Source organism: Mustela nivalis (genome assembly GCF_964662115.1).
Source record: "Mustela nivalis genome assembly, chromosome: 11".
NCBI lineage: Eukaryota > Metazoa > Chordata > Mammalia > Carnivora > Mustelidae > Mustela > Mustela nivalis.
Window position 1 is genome coordinate 67,051,765 of NC_139030.1, and position 23,035 is coordinate 67,074,799.

Below are 23,035 nucleotides of genomic sequence, written 5' to 3' on the forward strand. Positions count from 1 at the left end.
GGTATCATTCTCCTGATGTAGGTTTATTCACACAGACACAACCACTACACTTTGCGAGCCATTTATATGTCCTAGAGACCCTTAATAAAATCCAAATTTGTTTAACTCACAGTTCACTTTCCCTGGATCTTTACATTTGAAATTTAGAGAATGTTCTTGTAATAGTCCCATTGGCTATTAAGGATCAAGTTTGTTTTTAAATTGTAGAGTAGTGACAGCTGGTGTTCATAGTGTGTATTACACTTCTTCCTAGCACAGTTTTTTTTTTTTTATCTTTTACTTATGGTCCTCAAATTCTAGTTCTCATAAAAATTCCCTGGAGAATTTCTTAAAATGCAGCTTCCTAAACCCTCATAGATTCTGATTATACATATCTGGGGTAATGTACATTATTCAAGCCCCAATGCCACCATTCCTTTCCTCCTCCTGGTCAATCTCATGTAAGAGAACATTATTGTATCACCCCCACAAACACTGTGCACATATATGGAAACCAAAGCTGTTTAAGTATAAAGTTCAGAGGAGTTCACTGATGATAATGCTGATAATAACGATAAAGATGATCTCAGTGCTCGCTTCGGCAGCACGTATACTAAAGATGATCTCAGCTAACATTTATTGCACACTAAGTGCTGTGCACTGTGCTAAATCCTTTACATGGATTATCTCATATAATCTTCTAAATGTATCTATAAAGTAGATAATATTAAGGGCACCTGGGTGGCTGAGTCAGTTAAGTGTCTGACTCTTGATTTCAGCTCAGGTCATGATCTCTGGGTCCTGAGACTGAGCCCCATGTCTCCAGGCTCAGCACAGTGTCTGCTTGTTCCTATCCCTCCACTCCTTCTCCAGCTCATGTGCACTCTCTCTCTCTCTTCACCTCAAGTAAACAAATAAAGTCCTTTTAAAAAAGTAGATAATATTATGGTCTCCATTTTAATGACAAGGAGGCAGAAAGATGACCAGATAGATAATTGTTATATCTAATATCACAATTAAAGTCCAATGATTGTATGTATCACATTCAAACTAAAAACCAAAATATTAAATAGAAGGCTTCTCTTCCATTACGTCCTAGAGATACAGGTCATTCACTCTCTGTAATATTCATGTGTTGCCACCTAGCAATAGGTGGCTAGAACATACAAGGTGCTTCCAGGAAAAGCTTTAGTTTTCTAGAAATGACTAAAATATATGTCTATCTTAACATATCAAATACTAAAGAGATAGTCCATCACTGATGTAGGCAACTTAAAAAGATGTATTCTTAATAGTAATATGATTGAGTTAAATAATAAAAACCAAGTGTTCACAGATTTTTACATTTATCCACACTCTTTTTAAATTTCTATTATTATCATTTTACATGTTGTTTTCTTGCAAACAGGTAATAGCTCCATGTAGTATTTTTTAAAATAACACGAGATATTGTCTTCAAACTTCTAATGTGCTTTAGATATGCATGGCTGAGCAGAAAATAGTCCATTTTGTCTTTTGGTTTTATAATCCTACTGTTTTTACAGAAAGAACCAGCTGCAACAGAACAGTCTTGCCAAGTTGAGAACTTAGTGATTACTATATGTTTCTTAGTTTGCATAAGTATACATCTTTTGTTATTGAGAATTGGTGTTTCTAGAATAAAAGGGAAGCCAGATGTTTACCAAAAAACATCAAAGCAGGCAGCTATAAAAGTCAGATGAGAAAGAAAACCCCCAAGAATTACATATTGGCCTCTGAATAATCTCATTATGTGGTGAATGGATCAATTTTTACAGTTCTTCGATGGTCCTCCTTCATCTCTGTAGAATAAGAACAATCCAAGAGAAAGGGGAAGGGAGAAGGAAAATAGATAAGAGTAAACTGAAATAATCTGAGAGACAGCTACTTACCTCTCTGTCTTCTGAGTTTTACTGTTGTGGAAGGCATGGAGATGTTGGAGCCAGACAAATCCAAGGTTTAATCTCACATTCACCACTACACGTAATTGTACATCATCGAGCAGTGTACCTAGGCTGAGTCTCGTTTTCTTCACTTATGCAGTATAGACACCACTACTCTCCCAGCCCAGTTGTCAGATAGATGGATGTCATGAAGGTATGGAGGCTGGAAACAGAAAAACAAAAGCAGCTGTTGTTAACGGTAGCTTGTTATTAGTGACCCACACTTCTTCATCTATTCAACTTCACATATTCAGCAAACATTTATTGATCACCCCTCTGTAGCAGGAATACAGTAAAGTCCCAGAATACAGTGAACAAACAGATAAAGTCTCTGTCCTCAAGAAGTTTCTGTTTCATCCTCTGAATACCAAGTTATCAGAATTCCACCTCCCCACACCCCACTCCACTGAAATTCCTCTGGAAAAGTCACTGTTGCTGGATTTATCAAATAAGATGAACCTCAATAAGAACTTTTTGTAACTTCTAATAATATGGAGCAATAATAACAGTAATTCTTGATGTCTAGAATCCTGTCTCCTGATTTCCTTCTACTTTCTGACTGAAACTTGCCAGTTTCCATTGCCAGGTTTTCTTCTGTTACCCCTTTAATTAATATCTCTTAGTATTCTGACTTTGCCCTTTTTCTTTTGTACTCTACACTAGAAGTTCTTGAACATTCAGAGTCATGAACTCCTTCAAGAATCTGAAAAAGGTATGTACCCTCTCCCTATGGAAAAAAAATGAATCTATTTACAAATATACAAAAATGTGCATACATTTCAGAAGTGTCACAGACACTCCCTTCTCATAAAGCCTATTGTCGAACTTCAGGATAAGGGGTTCCCATGGCTTGAATAATTACCCATATGTCAAGGACCCTCAAATTTCTGTCTCCTATATAAACCACTTTCCTGAGCAATAGGCCTATTTTCAAATGACTTATTGGCAACTCCATATGAATGTCCCTTAAGCATCTTACAACTGAAGTTATCCCAAACCAAACTCTTCATCATTCTCCAAACATCTGTTCTTCTGGAAGACAATACATGTGGGAGAGAGAACACTATTTTGAACCTAACAGACCTTGATTTAAGTCCAACCCTGGAAGCCTCAGAAATATACTTAGCCCCTTTCTTCTTTCACTTCTTCTTCATATTTAACATGAGAATAAAGCTCTATTTTCCATATCGTTATGAGAATTAAAACAAATAATGTGAAAAATCTTATCCAAGTGCAACCACATAGTATACATTCCACAAATACTAATATTACTGAATTCCCAATAAAACAAAAGCAACTCTTTTCACCAAATATCCTAAGTCAAAAATTTAGAAGTTATCCTCACACACCCTTCCAACCCATCCTCTAAATGGCAGCCAGAGGACCTTCCCAAGATACAAATCTGGTAACGCCATGACTCTGCTTCAGTCTTCCCAGTTGCTTCTCATTGCTTCCAAGATTACATCTATCTTAGTACTGCACTGAAGAATGACTATGATCATGGCCCCTGTCCATGCCAAACCCATTCCCTTGACTACCTGTAGATCTCCCCAAATGTGCACAGTGTTTCAGATTCCACAACTCTGTTCACACTGCTCCCTTTGCCTGAAGTATCCTCACCCCTCCACATCTTTTCTTGGCATTCTGGTAAACACCCATCCATCTTTCAAAACACATACAAGCATATGTGCTATGATGTTACTCCTGACAGCTTCCTGCCATACTGTTGATCACTGACTCCTTTTATCTCTCACCTGAACCTGACAAATGATTTCTATCGTGGCAAAGATGAATAGCATATGCTTCCTGATATCAAAAAGCTTACAATCATCATTCAACCAGAAATCCTATTATATAACCGGGACAAGTAAACCGAAGAGAAATTTCTAAGGCATGAAAAAATGGGTTCTATGTAACTTCAACACTCAGCTCAGTGGTCCTTTCTTAGAAGCCTTTCTGTGACTCCCAAGCTCCGAGCTCTGTGTGCATGTGTATGCTTTAAGTGTTAGCTATATATAAATTCGTTTGATCTTTACAGTGTGTGGAGCAAGCACTATTATTCTCCTTTTACAGGTGAGGAAACAGAAACAGAGACCAACTTACCTAACACTACCTACCCAGAAATATTGGTATGAAGAAAGTATGGACTTCAGTTAATTAAAAAACAATTGATAAATGAAAATGATATATGTTTCTAAATAAATCGTTTGATAAATACCTATTGAGCCTATTAAGGGCCTGGGACATAAACAGAAAAATTTTCCTAAGTGTCCTATGCTCTAACACAGTGATTCGTGAAAAACCAGTAACTATGATATAAAGAAGTTAAGATTGTATCTCTTGGTGGCAGTTAGAAAGCCTTGGGGTGGAGGAATCTAGCAAATGAACCCATGAGTTAATGAAGGAAACAGAAAGAGCCCTCAACCCAGATCAGGAACCCTCCTCCTTCCACGTCACCCCACCTCACCTTTTCTCCTCCTACATGTTTGCCCGCGGCTATCCAATAGGAGGTAGGCTCTATGGTCCTTTTGTGCGCGTGCGCATCATTAATTCGACGATCCTTCCCATCGATGCTTTCAGGAGCAACTTCTTCAGCCTGGTCACTGCCAGCGTCTACGCTACCCCTGCGGCCGTCGCCGCCGCCATTTTGACGGCGCAAAGAGTGAGGGTCTGGGACGGCTGGAGGCGGCGGCGGCGGGACTGGTACGGATGGTTTCCGCCCGCTATAGCCCCTCCAGATTCGCCGCCTTCTTGGTGCCACGGCATTCGGTATTGCCCCTATTCCGACAGGGTCCCTGTCGGTGTCCCTAGTTCTGTCACTCCGTTTGCAGGCTGTTTTCGCTTCCTCACCGTCAGCTCCGTTCGAACTCTTTTTTTGGAGCTGTGGTCAGACACCCCCCCCCCCCCCCCCCAATCTGTGTTAAAATGCTCGCTTCGACCCTGGAACTCTGTTTAAGCCTTCGGCTCCTCGTTCCCCGCCCTCATCTGGTCCGAGTTGCTTGCTGGGACTGAGGGGTGGGGGCACACACCGGGAGGGCTGGGTACGCACGGCCTCCTCTGGGCAGGGATCTGTGCCCTGTAGGGACTGGAGGCCAATTCTGGCCTTCTTGGATTTTAGGGGGAGCTTGGACTTTGGTCGTGGTGGAGCAACACATGGTAGAAGATAGTGGACGTTCCCTGAGTTGTGTGTTAGTACAGCTTAATCGCACACTGGCCTGTTTTGTTTTGTACGTTCTCAGGAATAACTTTACAAAAGGGAAGATAATTTGCGTCTGCCGTCCCCGCTGGAAATGGCCACTGTGAGTAAAGAGTCTCTTAAGCAGTATAGTGGTTTGGGTGCTTGTTAGAAAATGGAGGGACGGGTTTAATTATGGTAACATCGGTGGCAGGTTTCTTGTGCTTAGACGTAGTTGTATGAAAAACGTCAGGGGAAGCAAGGGGTGTGAAATTATGTTGGTACGCTTCGAAGGTAGTTTGGAACACAAAGGTTTCCTACAACACGCGTGTACTTGTTTCTACAAGTTCGTTTTTGGAAATAAATTCAGTGCCAACATCCTTTCAATATTTTTAAAAGACCTTTTGAGTAAATATTTAGAATCTATTTTTCAACTATTTTTTCTTTTGTTAGCGAAACTGAAGGTTTTGTAACAGCTTCAGTCAAGTGAGTAACCTTCCAAATCGTACAAAATGAGAGCAAGAGATATGATTCTCATAGACCAGAAATATTGATTGTAAGTCTCCAGTTTAGACTCCTGCTACTGTAAGGACTTCATATAGTAGGGGACAGTAGTAGTACATGAAATAGCTACCATAAAGGTGTAAAGTAATTATTTCTTAAAAGCTACACAAAAGTACATCCAGATTCAAAGCTTTGTGAAGAGGAGAAACAAGGGGTTTGGGATCACTTAATCAGAGAACATTTAATCTTGAGTTTTGAAAGATGGTAGGATTTAGATAATGGAAGAATCTGATGTATTCAGAGACATCTTCCCTTTCAAAACTCAAAGTCATTTCTGCATTCTGCAGTGTCAGATATATGAAAGAGATTAGAGGGAAATAAGGTTGTATTGTGGAGTTGGAATTGAGTAATAGCTTGAATGTCACACTCGGTATTTAGATCTGATTCTTTACATTGTGATCTTTTAATCAAAGCTGTGTTGGGAGGATTAATATGGCAACAATTAGTCAGGATAATATTCGTGTAATTGAACATGATATGTTAAGAATCTAATGATGTGACTGTAGGGTCAGTTCATAAAAGTAGACCACTAGTTTTGGACCCCATTTTAACTTGAATTTTTACTTAGCCAGAACCGCAGAAAGGGAATGTTGTAATAGAAGCATGGGTACTCTCAGAGTAACTAGAATAGAATACTAATGTTCAACCTGGCTTTGTTTTTATTTAAATGAATTAGATCAGCAGGGTGAATATTTTGAAAGATGCTTTCATAAATCTTTTATTGTTAGAAAGAAGTTCATACAAAATAAATCTTAATATTCAAATATACTTTAAAAATTTGTGTTTATATGCATTGGAAATACTGAATGTCAGTTAGGAAATAGGCAAGTATGTGTGTCTTCACCTATTTAATTAGCATACATAGCAAGAGTCATGAATGTCCACGCTTCAGAAGCTGGACAGGTAAATCAAGATGCCTCAGTGGGAACTTTGACAAACTGAAATTCTCATTTCTGATATAACAGGAGCAGCCTTTCCTTAGCTACGGTGATTTATTGCTAACTAATGCTATTTGGGAATATGAATACTGCTGCCAGCTCTTCTGAGATTTCAAGAATAGCCAAAAATCTGGACTTTTTGTGTGAAATCTGTAATTTCTCAGTGTTTAGACCCAATTCAGATTTTTTTTTTTATAATAGTGTGGACTACACAAAAATGTCTGTAGCTGGGTATGAATGAATTTCCTTGATGGATATAGATGAATTTCCTAGATAACTAGTTCTAAGTCTTTGATATAGATCCTATATTCTACTCACATGACCAAAAGCAGGACTTAATCCTAAAGTAGTGTCTAAAAGACAGTTTCTGTATTTACACTAATAAAGATTTTAAAATTATATTTGATAACCTGTCATCTTCCCAAGTCTAGAAACCTAGGTTTGAAGTAGTCATATATAAAATCGTACTTATCCTCATACTAAAATAAACTGGCTATACTAATTTTTGAATTATTTATTGGCTGTCATATTTAGTTACATTTACCAGCTGACCCAATGTCATAAAATCTGCCAAGTAACAAATTTGAGGATCCTGTAGGTTAAAAGGGAAACTTGAAACACATTAACACTGTCATCAGCTATTCCTTTCAGTGGACAAATTAGATACTGGCTTCTTTTGTCATTAAAATGAAATATAAATAAAGTAACGATTTGGTTTTCTTAGGTTGGCAACAAAACTCACATTTTATTATAACTTTCGTTAAACCATCAAGGAAAAAAAATCTAAAAGTGGCCTTGGCATTCACAGACTAAAATAATTCTTAATAATATTGGGAAGTTTTTAAAATAATTTGGATAATACTTCTTTTCCTTTTTGCTTGTGAAGCAATTTATTATCAAAAATAATATTTTGATAATCATACTTTAATTTTAATGGTATATGGAAGTATTTTGTGCAGATTAGTAAAACAGTGTAAAGCACTTAGCACAGAACCTAGCCCACAGTAACTAACATCTGTTGAGTATTTGTTATTTAATATTGCCCCTTTCAGATAATCTCCTATTGAGCCTGTTACTATTTTGAGGACTTGCCCAAAATACTTCTGGAGTTTAAAATTTTATATTGCCTTTAGATCCTGAGCCATATTCTATTAAATGTAAATGTCTTCATTTGTAAGTGTAAATTTAAATTATAGAAACACCCAAAAGTCTAAGTTTGTCTAGGTTAAAGTGTAATAATTATCACATTTATCTCTTTGAGCATGTTGGGTCCTGACCCAAGGAAGGATGCTTAAATTTTCAGGTGGCCATTTTCTGGAGACAGACCTTGTACTTCAGAGATACATAAAGAGGGTTCTGTTTATCCAGGTCTTGAAGATAGAGTTGAAATTTGCTAGACCTAGAAGGAGAGGGAAAAGGACATTTTAGTGGAAGAAATCTTAGGGCAGTATAAAAGAAGGCAGAGAAATGTGGGAAGTGTTGCAGGTATTTTTATGTGACTAAAAAATTGAAAAGGTGGTAAAGTTAGTAAGAAATGCCAGAGAAGTAGAAAAACAAGTTAGAATGTTCTCTCTTACTTACAATAAAAGTCGGAGCACATGGGTTGGAATTCAGACTACTTTGTGAAAGGGAAAAGGAATGATGCTAAAGTATCAAATGGCTGGACTAAGTCAACATCGTGGTACCTCATTTTCATACCACACCAATCCCCATTCTCTAATCCCACTCCAGTCCATCCTGCCCTAAATGGTACATTTCTGAAACATTCTGCCCCTCTATTCTTCCCTGCCTCCAGATTAAAATTCTGATTTGTTGTCTTGTAACAAGACTTTTGCTATGTCAGATGTAAAGCTTTTTATAATTGCCCACAATTTAACTTTTAAGTCTGTTTTTTACTGCACTCCCTTAAATATCTAACCTCACTGAATTTATCACCTGTTGAATATACCTTTTATGACTGTACGTTTGTTCCAGAAAGTCACTCACTGAAATGCCCCATTCCTCTTCAAATTTCTGCTGTTTCTTCAAAACCTAGTATATTCTCTATGAAACTTTTTCCTCCTCTCTCAAGGATCTCTTAATTTTTTAAATCCTTTAATAGCATTTCACAGATAATACAGTATTTGTTCTTACATATTTTCTACTGAATTAAGAGTTGGCATTTTTGTTTTTTAACGTGAAGGAGCAGATAAGTAAATATTTTAGGCTTTCTGTACCATATAGTCTCTGCAATTACTTAACTCTGCCATTATGGCATGAAAGCAGCCACAGTACATAAATAAATAGGTATGGCAATGTTAGAATAAAACTTTATTTACTAAAATAGCAGGATGTATTCAACTGTACTTTGCCAACTCCTGCATTCTGTTGTGGGGCAGTCAGTTAAGCATCAGACTCTTGGTTACCACTCAGGTTATGATCTCAGGGTCTTGAGATCAAGCCCTGCATCCAGCTATGTGTGGGGAGTCTGCTGGAGAGTCATTCTTTCCCTCTGCACCTCCCCCCTGTGTGTTCCTGTGTGTGTGTGTGTGTGTGTGTGTGTGTGCGTGCCCCCACGTTCTCTCTCAAAAAAATCTTTAAAAAATAATAAAAGAATGAATTATATCTGACCCAAGTACTTTGCTAGATGTTTATGCATGAAGGACATTTACACAGTCACCTGTTGTAACTGACCTCAGAGTCCAGGAAATGAACAAAGGAGCAAAAAATTCAGCACAAAGCCGTGTACTAAAGGTGTTGAAGTTTCCTTAATAATAGAAAAATTGGGGGCGCCTGGGTGGCTCAGTGGGTTAAAGCCTCTGCCTTCAGCTCAGGTCATGATCTCAGGGTCCTGGAATCAAGCCCTACATCAGGATCTCTGCTCAGTGGGGAACCTGCTTTCTCCTCTCTCTCTCTCTGCCTGCCTGCCTCTCTGCTTACTTGTGATCTCTCTCTGTCAAATAAATAAATAAAACCTTTAAAAAAAATAAAAAATAATAGAAAAATTTATTTATACTACCTTTTTAGTGTTGTTCCAAATAGGGCAAGTTTTAGAGGTTCCTATTCTCTCTTGTGTGGCACTCTTGATTCTAGCCTTTATTGGAAAGGCCGTATACTTTTACACAAAGTAAATTATTGTTTGTTTTGTTTTGTTTTGTTTTTAAAATTATATACAGAATGCTTGTTGTATAGTAGTTGCTCAATAATAGAGTTAAGACTTGTTTTGAAAGATAGATTGCAGAGTGAGGATTTGCGAAAGATTGTCTGTGTAAGTATAATACTTATATCCAGAACAAATAATGTTAATTTTTGTGTTATTCTTAGGTGCTCTGTAATAGAGCCAGACTGGTTTCCTATCTCCCAGGATTTTGCTCTTTACTTAAAAGGGTTGTCAGTCCCAAAGCCTTTTCAACTGCAGGATCTTCAGGTTCTGATGAGTCTCACGTGGCCCCTGCACCTCCAGATATATGTAAGTAAACATAATTATGTTACTTGCCGCAAAACACCCACCTTGCTTCTGGCAACTACCAGTTTATTCTCTGTATTAAAGACTGTTTTTGTTTGTCCTCTTTTTCTTTTTTTCCTAAACTCTATATGAATTTATTCTTTTGGTATTTGTCTTTCTCTGACTAAATCATTTCACTTACTATTATACCCTATACATTCATCCATGTTACTACATATAGCAAGATTTCAGTATTTTTTATGGCTGAGTAATACTCCATTGTGTACATATACCACATCTTTATCCATTCATCTGTGGATGGATATTTGGATTATTTCCATATCTTGACTATTCTAAATTATGCTGTGTTAAATACAGGGGTGCGTATATCTTTTTGTGTGTGTTTTCATTTTCTTTAGGGAAATACCCAGTGTTGTAATTATTGGATCATTTGCTAACTTTGTCTTTTAATTTTTTAAGAAATCTCATACTGTTTTGCACAGTGTTTGCACAGTTTGCATTCCCACGAACAGTACACAAGAGTTTCTTTTTCACCATGTCTTTGCCAGCACTTGTTATTTCTTGTATTTGTTTTAGCTATTCTGACAGGTATAAGGTGATAATCTCATTGTGGTTTTGATTTGCCTTTCCTTGATTATTAGTGATATGGAACATTTTTTCATGTACCCACCAACTATATGTCTTCCTTAGAGATATGTTTGCTGATGCCCTCTGCCCATCTTTTCAATAGGTTACTGGTTTGATTTGGTATTGAGTTGTTTAAGTTTTTATCTATTTTGGATATTAACCCCTTATCAGATATAGCATTTACAAATATATTTTCCCATTCAGTAGGTTGCCTTTTTGTTGTTGCTGATTGTTTCCTTGACTGTCCAAAGACGTTTTATTTCAGTATAGTCTCAGTAGTTTAATTTTGCTTTTCTTTCTCTTGCAGAGAACAAATATTATCTGGAAAAATGTTTCCATAGCCTGTGTCCAGGAAATTACTGGCTGTGTTACTGAAGCATATATACTTGACTGTGTTACATTAGTTTCAAGTGTACAGCATAGTAATTCATTAATTTTATACATTACACAGTGCTCACCATGTTAAGTGTAGTTACATGTGTCACTATACAACTTTACTGCAGTGTCACTGACTATATTCCCTGTGCTGTACTTTTAATCCCCATTACATACTTATTTTATAACTGAAAGTTTGTACCATTTAATCAACATCACTATTTGGCTGTCTCCCAACGTCCCTTCCATCTGGCAGCTACCAGTTTGATCTGTATCTCTTAATATCTTCTGGCTTTTGCTTATTTCTTTATCGTTTGTTATATTCCACATATAAGTGAAATCACTTAGTGTTTGTTCTTCTCTGACAGATTTCTCTGATTATAATATCTTCCAGTTCCATCTATGTTGCTGCAAAGAGCAAGATTTCATTCTTTCTTTATGGCTGAGTAGTATTCCATTGTGTGTGTCTATACAGTGCACAGACATGTTCTTTATTTATCATCTGTCAGTAAACAGGTTGCTTCCATATCTTGGCCGTTGTAAATAATGGTACAGTAAACATAGAGCTACATAAATCTTTTGAATTACCATGACTGTTTTTGTTGGGTAAATACCTAACAGTGGAATTTCTGGATTGTCTGGTATTTCTTTTTAATTTTTTGAAGAATCCCAGACTGTTTTCCCTGGTGGTTCCACCAGTTTACATTCCCAACCAACAGAGTGCAAGGGTTGCCTTTTCTCGATATACTCTCGAGTGCTTTACTATTTTTAATTTTAATTCTAGAAATGCTAAGTGGTGTGAGAATGCTATAGTATGAATTTATTAATATCAGACTTACAGAATGCTTTTCTTGTGATTTTTGTAATGATTTTCAATTTTCTCCAAAAGTAAGTTCTCACAATGAAAAAGTTCTAAAAAGGTCTTCGTTTTTACAAAATCACACACGCATACACAAAAGCAGAGGTAAAACTAAATAGCGTTAAAACAACACCAAAAATGAAGTTGTACACTATATATGTGTGATTCTAATTACTCACCAATTGAGAAATGAAGAGTGAGATAGGAGATATTATTATATATTTTAGGGAGAATTATCAGAAGTAGCTCCACTCATGACATAAAGCACTCTGGAGCCCTCCTTTGTGTTACATGTTGTACTCAGAGGGAGAAGAGTGTTTGGGTCAGAAAAAATGATCTGGAGGTAGTGATGATTTGTGAATACAAATCTACCTGACAGACAAGGTAGAGAAGCATTCCAGGTAAAGGACAGCAGAAATGCCAAGGGAAAGCTTTAAGATAAGACTAATTATATTGGGACTGCTGCCATGGAGGGTGGCCTGAAGGCTATTAGAAGATGAACTGAAAGGTAGGCAGGAGGCTGATGATGACAGAGGGCCTTATGTACCATGCTGATGACTTTGGATGTCACCATTTAGGGTGGTGACTTCTAAAGAAATTCTGTGGGGCACTGGATATTTTGCTAGAAGGGGAAACTGTGAAGGACAATAAGGGTATAGAAGAGGCTTCTAACGTCCTCCCACTGTTCAACCAATGCTTGCAGTAAGAATTTATGTTTTATTTGTTTATGCACTCATGTAAGTATGCAAATAAAAGTTTGCAAGGCTAAAATGATTAAACTACTAGAACCAAAAAGAAACAAAAAACTTGAGAGAGGCAAAAGAAAGCTACACAAAGATTTTGGGTAAGACAAAATCTGGTGTGTTACAGAAAAATCTCACTCAGTCCAGATTAGACTATCCATCCCCATCCCGAGGTGGCCGTGTTCCAAGTATGTTGTATAGGAATGCTTGTTGTCAACTGGTACAACCACATGACATCTCTCCTAAGGCTGGGAAGATTTCCCTTTCATTGCCTTCCCAGTAGTTATGCACTAGCTCTGTGATGAGAGGAGCTTGTGGAGATTTAGCAGGCCCAGGTGAAACGCAGGCCATTATACTCAGAAGGTTGTGGGAGTCAAGGGGACAGTTCTTTATAAGTGTTTACGGGAACCCTGTGTGGGAGCGCCCATTTCCCATGCCTTGTCGTGGTCAGACCCATTGCTCCTCAGACTCCTGTAAACCCCAGGTTTTATGCTTCTAGTTGAGACAGTGACTGTTTCTCCGTCGCTCTGACTACCCCTTTGCAGACAGACCTTCATTTCCCAGCTTCTACCTCATCCAGGTGAGCGGTAATTCTTCTGTGAACTCCTCAGTTTTGTAATATTGTAGTGTCTTAAGAGACCTGACAGAACCCAGACTGATACAGGTGTGTATCTAGTAATCCACTGGGTGGAGAAGATCATGTTAAAACTCCTATTTCTAGATACGCAATCTGAGGGGTTTGAATCTAGACATACTTTAATCTCTCCATTTTAAAATCAGCATTTTAGGACAAATGTCATGGTGAAAGAGTAAGCATGACTTAAGGAAGTCAAAGTGCATGTGTTGAGATGTGTTTTCAGTTTGTTTATTGAGAGAGGTATGAAGTTTTCAGAATTTGAGAACCTTGTTAGAGAGGATGGCCCTGGAAGAAGGACAAAGCTGTAGACCGAGTGTTCAGTCAGAAGGCTATTGTAAACGTCATCCAGGAAAGAACTGATAAGGTTCTGAAGTGAGGCTTGGCAGGGGCAGTCGGATTTAAGTAGTACTCAGGAGGTAAAAGAGGGAGCAGCAGATAGATGACCTTTGTGGAGGAAAGAGAAGGACAGCTCAAGATGACTCCTAGGTTTGCAGCTAAGGTGCTTCCATTTGCAGAGCAAGACCTGCCAGTTGCTTGTTTGTTTTTCGTCTCCTCTAGCTTGGCAATTTAGAAAAACCACCACCCACCAAAACCAAGTAGGGTTCATCTAGGAATGTGAAGGGTGGTACAGTGTTAGGAAAACTTCCCCCAGCTCTACCGTGCAAAGGCTCTAAGAGAAAACTTGTGGGAGCTACAGCTAACTGTCCACCCAAATTTTGTGCTCTCCACTCCACTGTATAGAGTTGTTAGCAGAAGTGATGCCCAGATGGGACCATGTGACTCATTCTCGCCAAGGGAAATGTTGGGGGGGGGGGGGGCAAAGCTCTTTAAGAAGCCAGAGTGCTGGTTTCACATCCTTTTTCCCTTCTATCTGCATAATTTAGACAACAGCAAGGCCCTAGATGCGAAAGCAGACACAGCTGGAAGAAATCTGGGCCCTTGAATTACATTACGGAGGAGAGCCACCTGCCTTAGTGTTCTGTGCCTGAGAAATAAGCCTTCCACCACATTAGACACCAAAACATGGGTCTGCTTGTTCTTTAAAAATGTTTAGTCTACTTTAAATGTTCTGAAGATACTATAGTAGAGGCCCTTTAGCATACAATAACAGCAAATAATCATTGTTGATACAAACTTTTAGAAAACCTATTACTTAACAGGTTTTCTGGATGTGGGGTCCATGCATAGGATGAATTTGGGTGGAAAAAATCACATTTACCTTTTCACTAACATTCCACTGAAGTTTAGCATGTCTTTTCATTGTGCATATACGCAACATGTTCAGTGTGATTAGCAGTTGCTGGGACTTGTCGCCAACAGAGAACAGATCTTGTCCTATCACATTAAAGATGTTCCTTGGCTTACAATGGCATTATGTCCAGATAAATCCATTGAGCACAGTTGAATGAGTTGAACATAGTATAAACTGAGAGTGCACTTAATACACCTTACCTGCTGAACTTCACAGCTTAGCCTCACCTACCTTAACTTTCTCTGAACACTTACATTTTCCCACAGTTGGGCAAAATCATCCTCCCACAAAGCCTGTTGTATAATGAAGTTTTGTGTACGTCATGTGATGACTTGAATGCTCTGCTGAAAGTGAAACACAGAATGGCTGTATGGGTACAGAGTAGCTGTAAGTGGATCGGTTGTTTGTCCTCATGATCAAGTTGTCATATGGGAGCTGGGGCTCACTGCTACTGGCCAGCATCATGAGAGAGGATTTTACTGCCTATCCCTAGCGCAGGGAAAGCTCCAAATTCAGAATTCGCTGACATGTGGTCTCTACTGAAAGCGTGTCGCTCTTGAGCCATAGTAAAGTCCAAAATCCTAGGGTGAATCATCATAAGTTGGGGACACTTTAAGTATTGCCAACATATCAATACCGTTTATACTGTCAATATTTCAGAACTATAGATCTTGTAATACTAAACCATCATAACAAGCACATATATTCTATCACAACTTCCAAAAATGTTTTGATATATGTATTAAAAATGTCTAATCAGTTTTTTAAAATATATACTTTATTCATTTAAAAACTTTTTTGAAAGGAGGCCCATGGCATGAAAAAAAAAAAAAAACACCTTGAAATATATTTTTTCAATGTAGAGATGATTATTTAACTTATAACAACAGGGTTTCTGCTTCCAAACTTTAAAAGTCTAGTTTGAATACCAGGTAAAATACGATAAAGACACATAGAATTACAACAGATTAAAAGAATCTCATGGTAACTCTAACCATCCAAATATTTTTAAATAATAAAATAATATCAGTAAGAAATCAAACTTTGTGCATATGTCTTTGGACACATACACATAAATGTCGTTTTTTTTTGTTTGTTTGTTTTTTAAGAGCAACCAGAGCCTTCCACCAGGCCTGTCAAGACTACCGTCAATACATTTCTTTCTGATTCATTCATATGATCAATTTCTAAATCGCCAAATTCTGATTAAGGTATTTATAATATTATGGATCTTCACTAAACCATGAAAGTAAAGCAGGATATGAATTATAAATGATAAAGATCTTTCACTATTTAGGAATCATTCTGGGGGTTGCAATATTAAGAATTTTACTTTCATCTACATTTTATTAGTGGGTCTGAAAATAGTGATCTTCTAAAACCAGAACTCAATGGCATCTGGAAATTGCAGTTTCCAAAGGCAACAGAACATACTCTGAACATCCTGCCATATATGCTTGTACCATCATGTCTTCCCATTTATGACCTAAAAAAAATCTAAAAATAATCTTCCCTGAAATCACTTTAAGGGACATTTAAATCACTTCCCATCATCAACAGCCTTTCCTTCCTGTATATTTTAATATAAAAGCTATTTCCAAAAGTGAGACACTTGGCCAGTAATTTTCATAAGGCAATGCAATATGAAAGAAGGGAACTTCCATATTAAAAAAAAAAAACAACCTGGGTCCTAGCCCATTACTTAAAAACTTTGTGTCCTTAATTTTTATTTTTTTTCCTGAGTTTGATTTCCTCCTCATGAATTGGATATAGGATCACTTACCCCATACTGGTTTTGTGAATGTTAAATGAGATACTTAGGTAAATTTCAATAGAAAACGTCTGTGCAGAAAACTGTTAATTCTATCCTTTACTGACTTATAAATAGTCATCACAATAGGCCTGAACAAAGTGTCCAGCCTTCACAATGACCTGGCAAAATCTCCCCAAAGGGAACTATTTTGCCTCAGGTAGGACTTTTTAAGACTTGGCTACACAAACACAGCATCTGTCCCTATAAATATACTTTTCAAATCTCTGTTTTTCTTAAAGCCAGTGTATGTGTAGATCTTTTTAAATATTTGACGTAGAATTCTGTTGGATCCAGTGTTTCTGTTTTGGGTTTAGAAATACTGCCCACCTAACTAAAGGAAAACTATTTAAAAGGGCAGTCAACAATTTCTGACAAATGTCTCTGGGCATGTAATGGCCGAATAAATCTAAAGCAGTGAATTTCATGATTACCTCCGTTAACATGCTATCTGTGTATTAATGGCTGGTCGGAGTATTTCGCTTGTTTTTTTGGATGTCCTGAATTGTGTGTGATGGTATGATATTTCCCTCTCCAGAGTTGCAGTTAGATTAAGTACTAAAATATCCTGTCAGGCATCCCTTGAAGTGGTTGTATTACATTTTTAGGGAAATCCATTTGGGGGATAATTTTTACTGCTTCTATGTCCACAAAAGTGGACATCTTTAGAGATCAGATAACGATTGCAGCTCAAATTTACAGACCTTCTTCATAGGAAGTTTAACAAATGACTTGTGTATGTCATTTCCTCTAAACCTAACAGTGCTCCCATTAGATGGGTGTTATTACAGACAGAAAGTAGTTTGTCCAAAAATGGAAAACTTATAAGCGGCAGAACTAAGATCCACACTCAGGTGTTGTGCAAAGCATTTTTTTTAAAGCCATGATGCTACACAGTTCTTTGATTTCCCAATGATGTCTAGATACCTGAACTCAATATTTCATGGCATGATGTTTGAGATTTTCAGAAGCCTAAAGCAGGTTGGAATTTTAAAAATGAGCATGAAAATATCATGAACCACCTGATTTCCTAGAACCAAATGGAAATGAATATAGTACTTGATCCAACAGCAGATTACCAGAACTGCAGTGTGAGAGAACAAAAGATACGCAGACCCTTACTCCTGCGACCTCTGATGAGGAAGTCTGTGGGCACTATTTCCAATGGGGCTGAAAATCTTTATTGTCTCACTACCAGCTCCATCAGGTCCCCTCCCCTGGAGTACAGAAAATCAGTGGATTACATTCATTCATTCTTTCTTTATTTCTGTATTTTTTTATTATGTTATGTTAGTCACCATATAGTAACATCATTAGTTTTTGTTGTAGTGTTCCAGGATTCATTGTTTATGTATAACACCCAGTGCTCCATGCAATATGTGCTGTCCTTAATACTCATCACAGGGCCAACCCCCCCCCCCCCCGCCCCAAAACCCTCAGTTTGTTTCTTGGAGTCCACAGTCTCTCATGGTTTGTCTCCCCTTTGATATCTCCCCCTTCATTTACCCTTCCTTCTCCTAATGTCCTCCACGCTTTTGCTTATATTCCACAAATAGTGAAACAATATGTAATTGACTTTCTGTGCTTAACTTATTTCACTCAGCATAATCTCCTCCAGTCTCATCCATGTTGATGCAAAAATTGGGTATTCATCCTTTCTGGTGGTGGCATAATACTCCATTGTGTAAATGGACTGTATCTTCTTTATCCATTTGTCTGTTGAAGATACACATGTAGTGAAAAGAAGGACCATATACATCCCACTGTTCGTAGCAGCATTGTCCACAATAGCCAAATAGTGGGTTAAATTCTAATGTCAAATTCAGTAATGGTGACTTTCAGGGATTCAGGTTAGTTGAGTGAGGTACACCTAGCATTCAATTCTGTTTCCTCAGTACTGACCTCCGAGTTCTAGGTTCCCATCTCCCCTCCCAGCTAGATGTTCCATTTGAATATTTCCTTTTCAACACATAAAAAGTTAAAAGGGCTAAAACCCACAAGGGAGTTCTTGCTAATGGGACCATCAGGAGAGGCATTAGATTCTGGAGCCAGATCACTGGTATTCCAGTCCTGTCTGTCCCTCATGATTCTGTGACTGAACACATCCCCTAACCTCTATGAGCTTCAGGTTTTCTATCTGTGCAATGGAAATACTACTACTGATGTCATGGGGTTATTATGAAGGCTAAAGGAATTATTACACATAAAGCCCTTAGACAGGTGCTGGGCATCCAGAAAGCACCATGGAAATGTGGTTGCTATTATTTATTATTGTTAATATTATATCATGGATCATCCAGGCTAAAAACTGATGTCATCTGTTTGGATTGCTAGATGTTGGGAGGATGTGGGAGCAAAGCAAGGGAGCAGTCAGCCACCACCTTCTTTTAATTCTCCTTTTGGAAGATTCCTCTCATTTTTAACAGCTCTTGCCCTAATTCAGGTCTCTCTTACCTTTGATCTTCTCTGTTACAGTAGCAGTCTGCTCATTCTTCTCTCTTACAGTTATGCCCTATGCCAGCAGATCTATCTTTTCAAACTTGAGTTTATGGAAGTATTCTACCCAACAACTTTCAAAGTCTATTGCTATCACAGGCAATGCAAAGTTGTTACTCTAGGACAGAAAATCCTTTCAGTCCAGCCCCAGCTTATTTTGCTAGCCTCCTCTTCCTCCCTTGTGTGTTGAGGATGCTCTAGGCAAAGCAGTGCACTCACAGCCATATGTTCTTCACAGAACATTCCTAGGGCCTGGAGTATTCTTTTCTCACTATTCAAATCCACCCTGTCTCGTGGGCCAGCACGAATTTTGTCTTCTCCAAAGACTAGTCATGTAGTAAGCTCAATGAATTAGAGCAGACTTAAGGGCATCAGTATAAAAATTTGAACTTTATTCAGTCAGAGTGCACATATAGTGGGGCTGATTATTTAAAAAGCATGGGGATTACTATATTCCAGGGATAATAAATCCTACCTGGTCCTGGTGGATAATTTTTTTAATGTACTGTTGGATCCTATTAACTAGGATCTTGTTGAGAATCTTGGCATCCATACTCATCAAGGATATTGGTCTGAAATTCTCCTTTTTGGTAGGGTCTTTGCCTGGTTTGCGGATCAAGGTAATGCTGGTTTTCCTAGAAAGAATCCTGAAGTTTTCCTTCTGTTTCTATTTTTTGAAACCGCTTCAGGGGAATAGGTATTATTTCTTCTTTCAAAGTTTCTTTGAAGGATTCCCAGGGAATCCATCAGGTTCTGGCCTTGTTTTTTGGGAGGTTTTTGATGACTGCTTTAATCTTGTTACTAGACACTGGTCTGTTCAGGTTGTCAATTTCTTCCTGTTGCAGTCTTGGAAGTTTATAGGTTCCCAGGAATGCATCCATTTCTTCTAGGTTGCTTAACTTACTGGCATATAACTGTTGATAATTTCTGATTGTTTCTATTTCCTTGATGTTAGTCATGATCTCTCCCTTTTCATTCATAATTTTATTAATTTGGGTACTCTGTCTTTTCCTTCGGATTAGTTTGGCGATGTGTTCTACTGTATTTCTAGTTTCTATTTCATTGATCTCTGCTCTAATCTTGATTATTTCCCTTCTTGTGCTTGGGGTTAGCTTAATTTATTCTTGATTTTCCAGTTCTTTAAGGTGTAAGGAGAGCTGGTATTTTCAGGATTTGTAAAATTTTTTTGAGAGAGGCTTGGATGGCTCTGTATTTCCCTCTTAGGACTGCCTTTGCTGTATCCCATAGGTTTTGGACTGATGTGTCTTCATTCTCATTGGTTTCCATGAATAGTTCAAGTTCTTCTTTGATTTCCTGGTTGATCCAAACATTCTTAAGCAGTTTGGTCTTTAGCTTCCAAGTGTTTCAATTCCCTCCAGACTTTTTTTGTGGTTGAGTTCCAGTTTCAAAGCATTGTATTCTGAGAATATGTAGGGAATAACCTCAATCTTTGGTATCGATTGAGCCGTTTTGGACCCAGTATGTGGTCTGTTCTGGAGAAAGTTCCATGTGTGCTCGAGAAGAATGAGTATTCTGTTGTTTTAGGTTGTAATGTTCTGTATATATCTGTGAGATCCATCTGGTCCAGTGTGTCATGTAAAGTTCTTGTTTCTTTGAGTTTCTGCTTAATCTGTTGCTGAGAGTGGCGTGTTAAGATTCTTTACTATTAATGAATTCATATCAATATGATTCTTTATTTTGTTTAACAGTTGGCTTATGTAGTTGGCTGCTCCCATGTTGGGGGCATTAATATTTATAATTGTTAGCTCTTCTTCATGGATTGACCCTTTAAGAATGATGTAGTGTCCTTCTGTACTCTGACTACAGTCTTTAGCTTAAAATCTAATTTATCTGATATGAGAATTGCTACCCCAGCTTTATTCTGAGGTCCATGGGTATGAACAATGTTTCTCCACCCTTTCCTTTCAGTCTAGATGTATCTTTAGGTTCAAAATGTGTCTCTTGAAGACAGCATATCAATGGTCCTGTCGCTTTAGCCAGTCTGCATCCCTGTGCCATTTTATGAGAGTATTTAGGCTGTTTATGGTGAGAGTGATTATTGAAAGAAGTTTTTATTGACATCATGTTGTCTGGGATGTCTGTGTTTCTATTGATTGTCTCCTTAAATTTCTGTTCTGTGTTACTCTTGGGCTCTTTCTTCTTTTATAGAACGCCCCTCAATATGTCTTGTAGTGCCAGCTTAGTGGTCACATAATCTTTTAAACCTTGCTGGTCTTGGAAGCCTTGCTGGATAAAGTATTCTTGGCTGCTTGTTCTTCTCATTTAGTGCCCTGAATATGTCTTCACAGCCCTTTCTGGCTTGCCAGGTTTCTGTGGACAAACTGACATTATTCTGATGGTCGTTCCTCTGTATGTAAGGAATCTCTTCCCCGAGCTGCCTTTAAGACCTCCTCTTTGAATTTGATTGGGGAATTTCACAATTACTTGTCCAGAGGTCTTTCTAGACTTGTTGATCTTGGGAGGTGTCCTCTCTGCCTCTAGGACATGAACACTTTTCGATTTTCCAGATTAGGGAAATTTTCATCCAGTATCTCTTCAACTCTATCTTCTAGTCTTCTCTCTTTTTCCACCCCCTCAGGGATCCCAATAATTCTGACATTGGAATGTTTCATGGTGTCATTTATTTCCCTGATTCTGTTTTCAAGGCTTCTAAGCTGTTTGTTCCAGGCCTCCTCCTGATCCTTCTTTTCTATCAGTTTGTCTTCTAGATGACAAATTGGATCTTGTGCCTTGGTTACCATAGCTGTTAGAGTATTTAGATTAGATTGGATCTCATTGATACCATTTTTAAGTACTGCCAAATCAGCCCTCACTTCCACCCTTAGAGATTCTGTGTTGCCACTAATGGTCTTCTCCAGCCTAGCCATTGCCTGGATAATTGTTACCTTGAATTCCATTTCTGACATATCATTTATGTCCATATTTAGTAGTTCTGTGGCAGAGGACACATTCTCTGAACTTTGCCTCTGTTGGGTGTTCCTCCTCATCATCATTTTGGTGAGGGGTGGTTGAGGGAATGTATAGCTGAATATATCACAGTTTTTGAGAGAGGCTGGACCACAGTCCAGTCAAGGTGCACCTTGGAAAAGTTTTGGAGCAATCGGAAGTCACCACCAAAGAGAAAGAAAAAGAAAAGAAAAAAGCCAGGCAAAATGAGCCCCAAAAGTAAGATTTATAAGGTACATAAACAAAAAAGAACAAACAAAAAGACTGTCAAAAGTTAAAGACCGGGGGTGGGGGGGTGGGGGATAAAACCCAGCCAAAATGAACTCCAAGAATAAGATTTATAAAGTACAAAAGCAAATACACAGAAACACTCACAGAAGAATAGGTGGTTATAAACCCTCGATGTGAGTGAGGAAGATTAGTTTGGTTCTTCCTGGGTGAATGTTGTTATCTTTGTTAAAGGACTCAACTTTCCAGAGATATAGGGAAATTAAAACTGGTTTTATACATAGGGATAGTATTGAATAGGGAAAAAGGATTACCTTGAAGCTTATATCTATATATATTAATTTTTAAAAAGGAAAGAAAAACACAGGTGTATGTATGAGAAGAGTTCAAGTTAAAAAGTTATTAAGTAATGTGTCATATTAAACATCTAGTTGTAGTGGTAAGTAGGTTAAAAAAAGTCACGAGAACAAATTTAAAACAAAAAAGTTGTATCTATGAAATATACAGGTTTTGGGGCAATACATGGGGCTTAATATATTGTTTTCCCCTGATGTTTGGTTGTGACAGTTTTATGGGGACCCTGTGGTTATTGTCCTCTTGTTCTTTTGGCTTGTCTTCTGGGGGAGGGGCATTGTTTTTCAGTCATTCTTGCTCGGACTGAGTCACCCTGCCTCCTAACAAGGGACTGGGTTCTGTGGAAACCGTTTTTTCAGGCTTTTGTTCTCTGGAGGCTTTTGTTCTTTGGCGGCTTTTTGGAGGGTTAATGCAAGTATACCCAGACCTCCACCTCAGAAGCCTTAGTCTGCTCCCCTCTGGGTGGTGCCTCCCCCTCTGCAAACACCACAACCTCCCACAGGTGGTCGCACTTCCAGCCACCGTCTCAGTGGTCGCCCAAGGCACCTGCTTGTCTCTGCACTCCAGTGCCACTAAAACCGCAAATAATACTGGTCTAGGCGAGCTGGATCCCAGTGGCTGCCGT

General features: G+C 38.2%; 1 protein-coding gene and 1 long non-coding RNA gene across 11 annotated transcripts in view; one reads left to right on the forward strand and one right to left on the reverse strand.

The window, feature by feature from the left end:
- LOC309843937 overlaps positions 1–4,465 on the reverse strand; it is a 138,348-nt gene extending 133,883 nt beyond the window's left edge. For 2 of the 3 annotated variants that reach the window (XR_014300424.1, XR_014300425.1), the window contains exons 1-2: positions 4,408–4,465; positions 1,890–2,103 (exon numbers count right to left, since the gene is read on the reverse strand). This is a non-coding gene — a long non-coding RNA (uncharacterized lncRNA). The remainder of the gene's footprint in view (positions 1–1,889; positions 2,104–4,407) is intronic. The other variant, XR_014300423.1, reaches the window with a different exon arrangement.
- Positions 4,466–4,501: 36 nt separating this feature from the next.
- The window catches only part of MMADHC (metabolism of cobalamin associated D), a 30,993-nt gene continuing 12,459 nt past the window's right edge, over positions 4,502–23,035 (forward strand). Inside the window, exons 1-4 of one of the 8 annotated variants that reach the window (XM_082689961.1) lie at positions 4,538–4,643; positions 5,180–5,239; positions 9,921–10,065; positions 15,665–15,766. Coding sequence is in view for 4 of the 8 variants with exons in the window: in XM_082689957.1 (XP_082546083.1) it covers positions 5,231–5,239; positions 9,921–10,065 (154 nt within the window). In the remaining 4 variants the exon portion in view is untranslated. Of the gene's footprint in view, positions 4,710–5,058; positions 5,240–9,920; positions 10,066–15,664; positions 15,767–23,035 lie in introns of all 8 variants that reach the window. The other 7 variants (XM_082689960.1, XM_082689959.1, XM_082689962.1 and 4 more) reach the window with 7 other exon arrangements.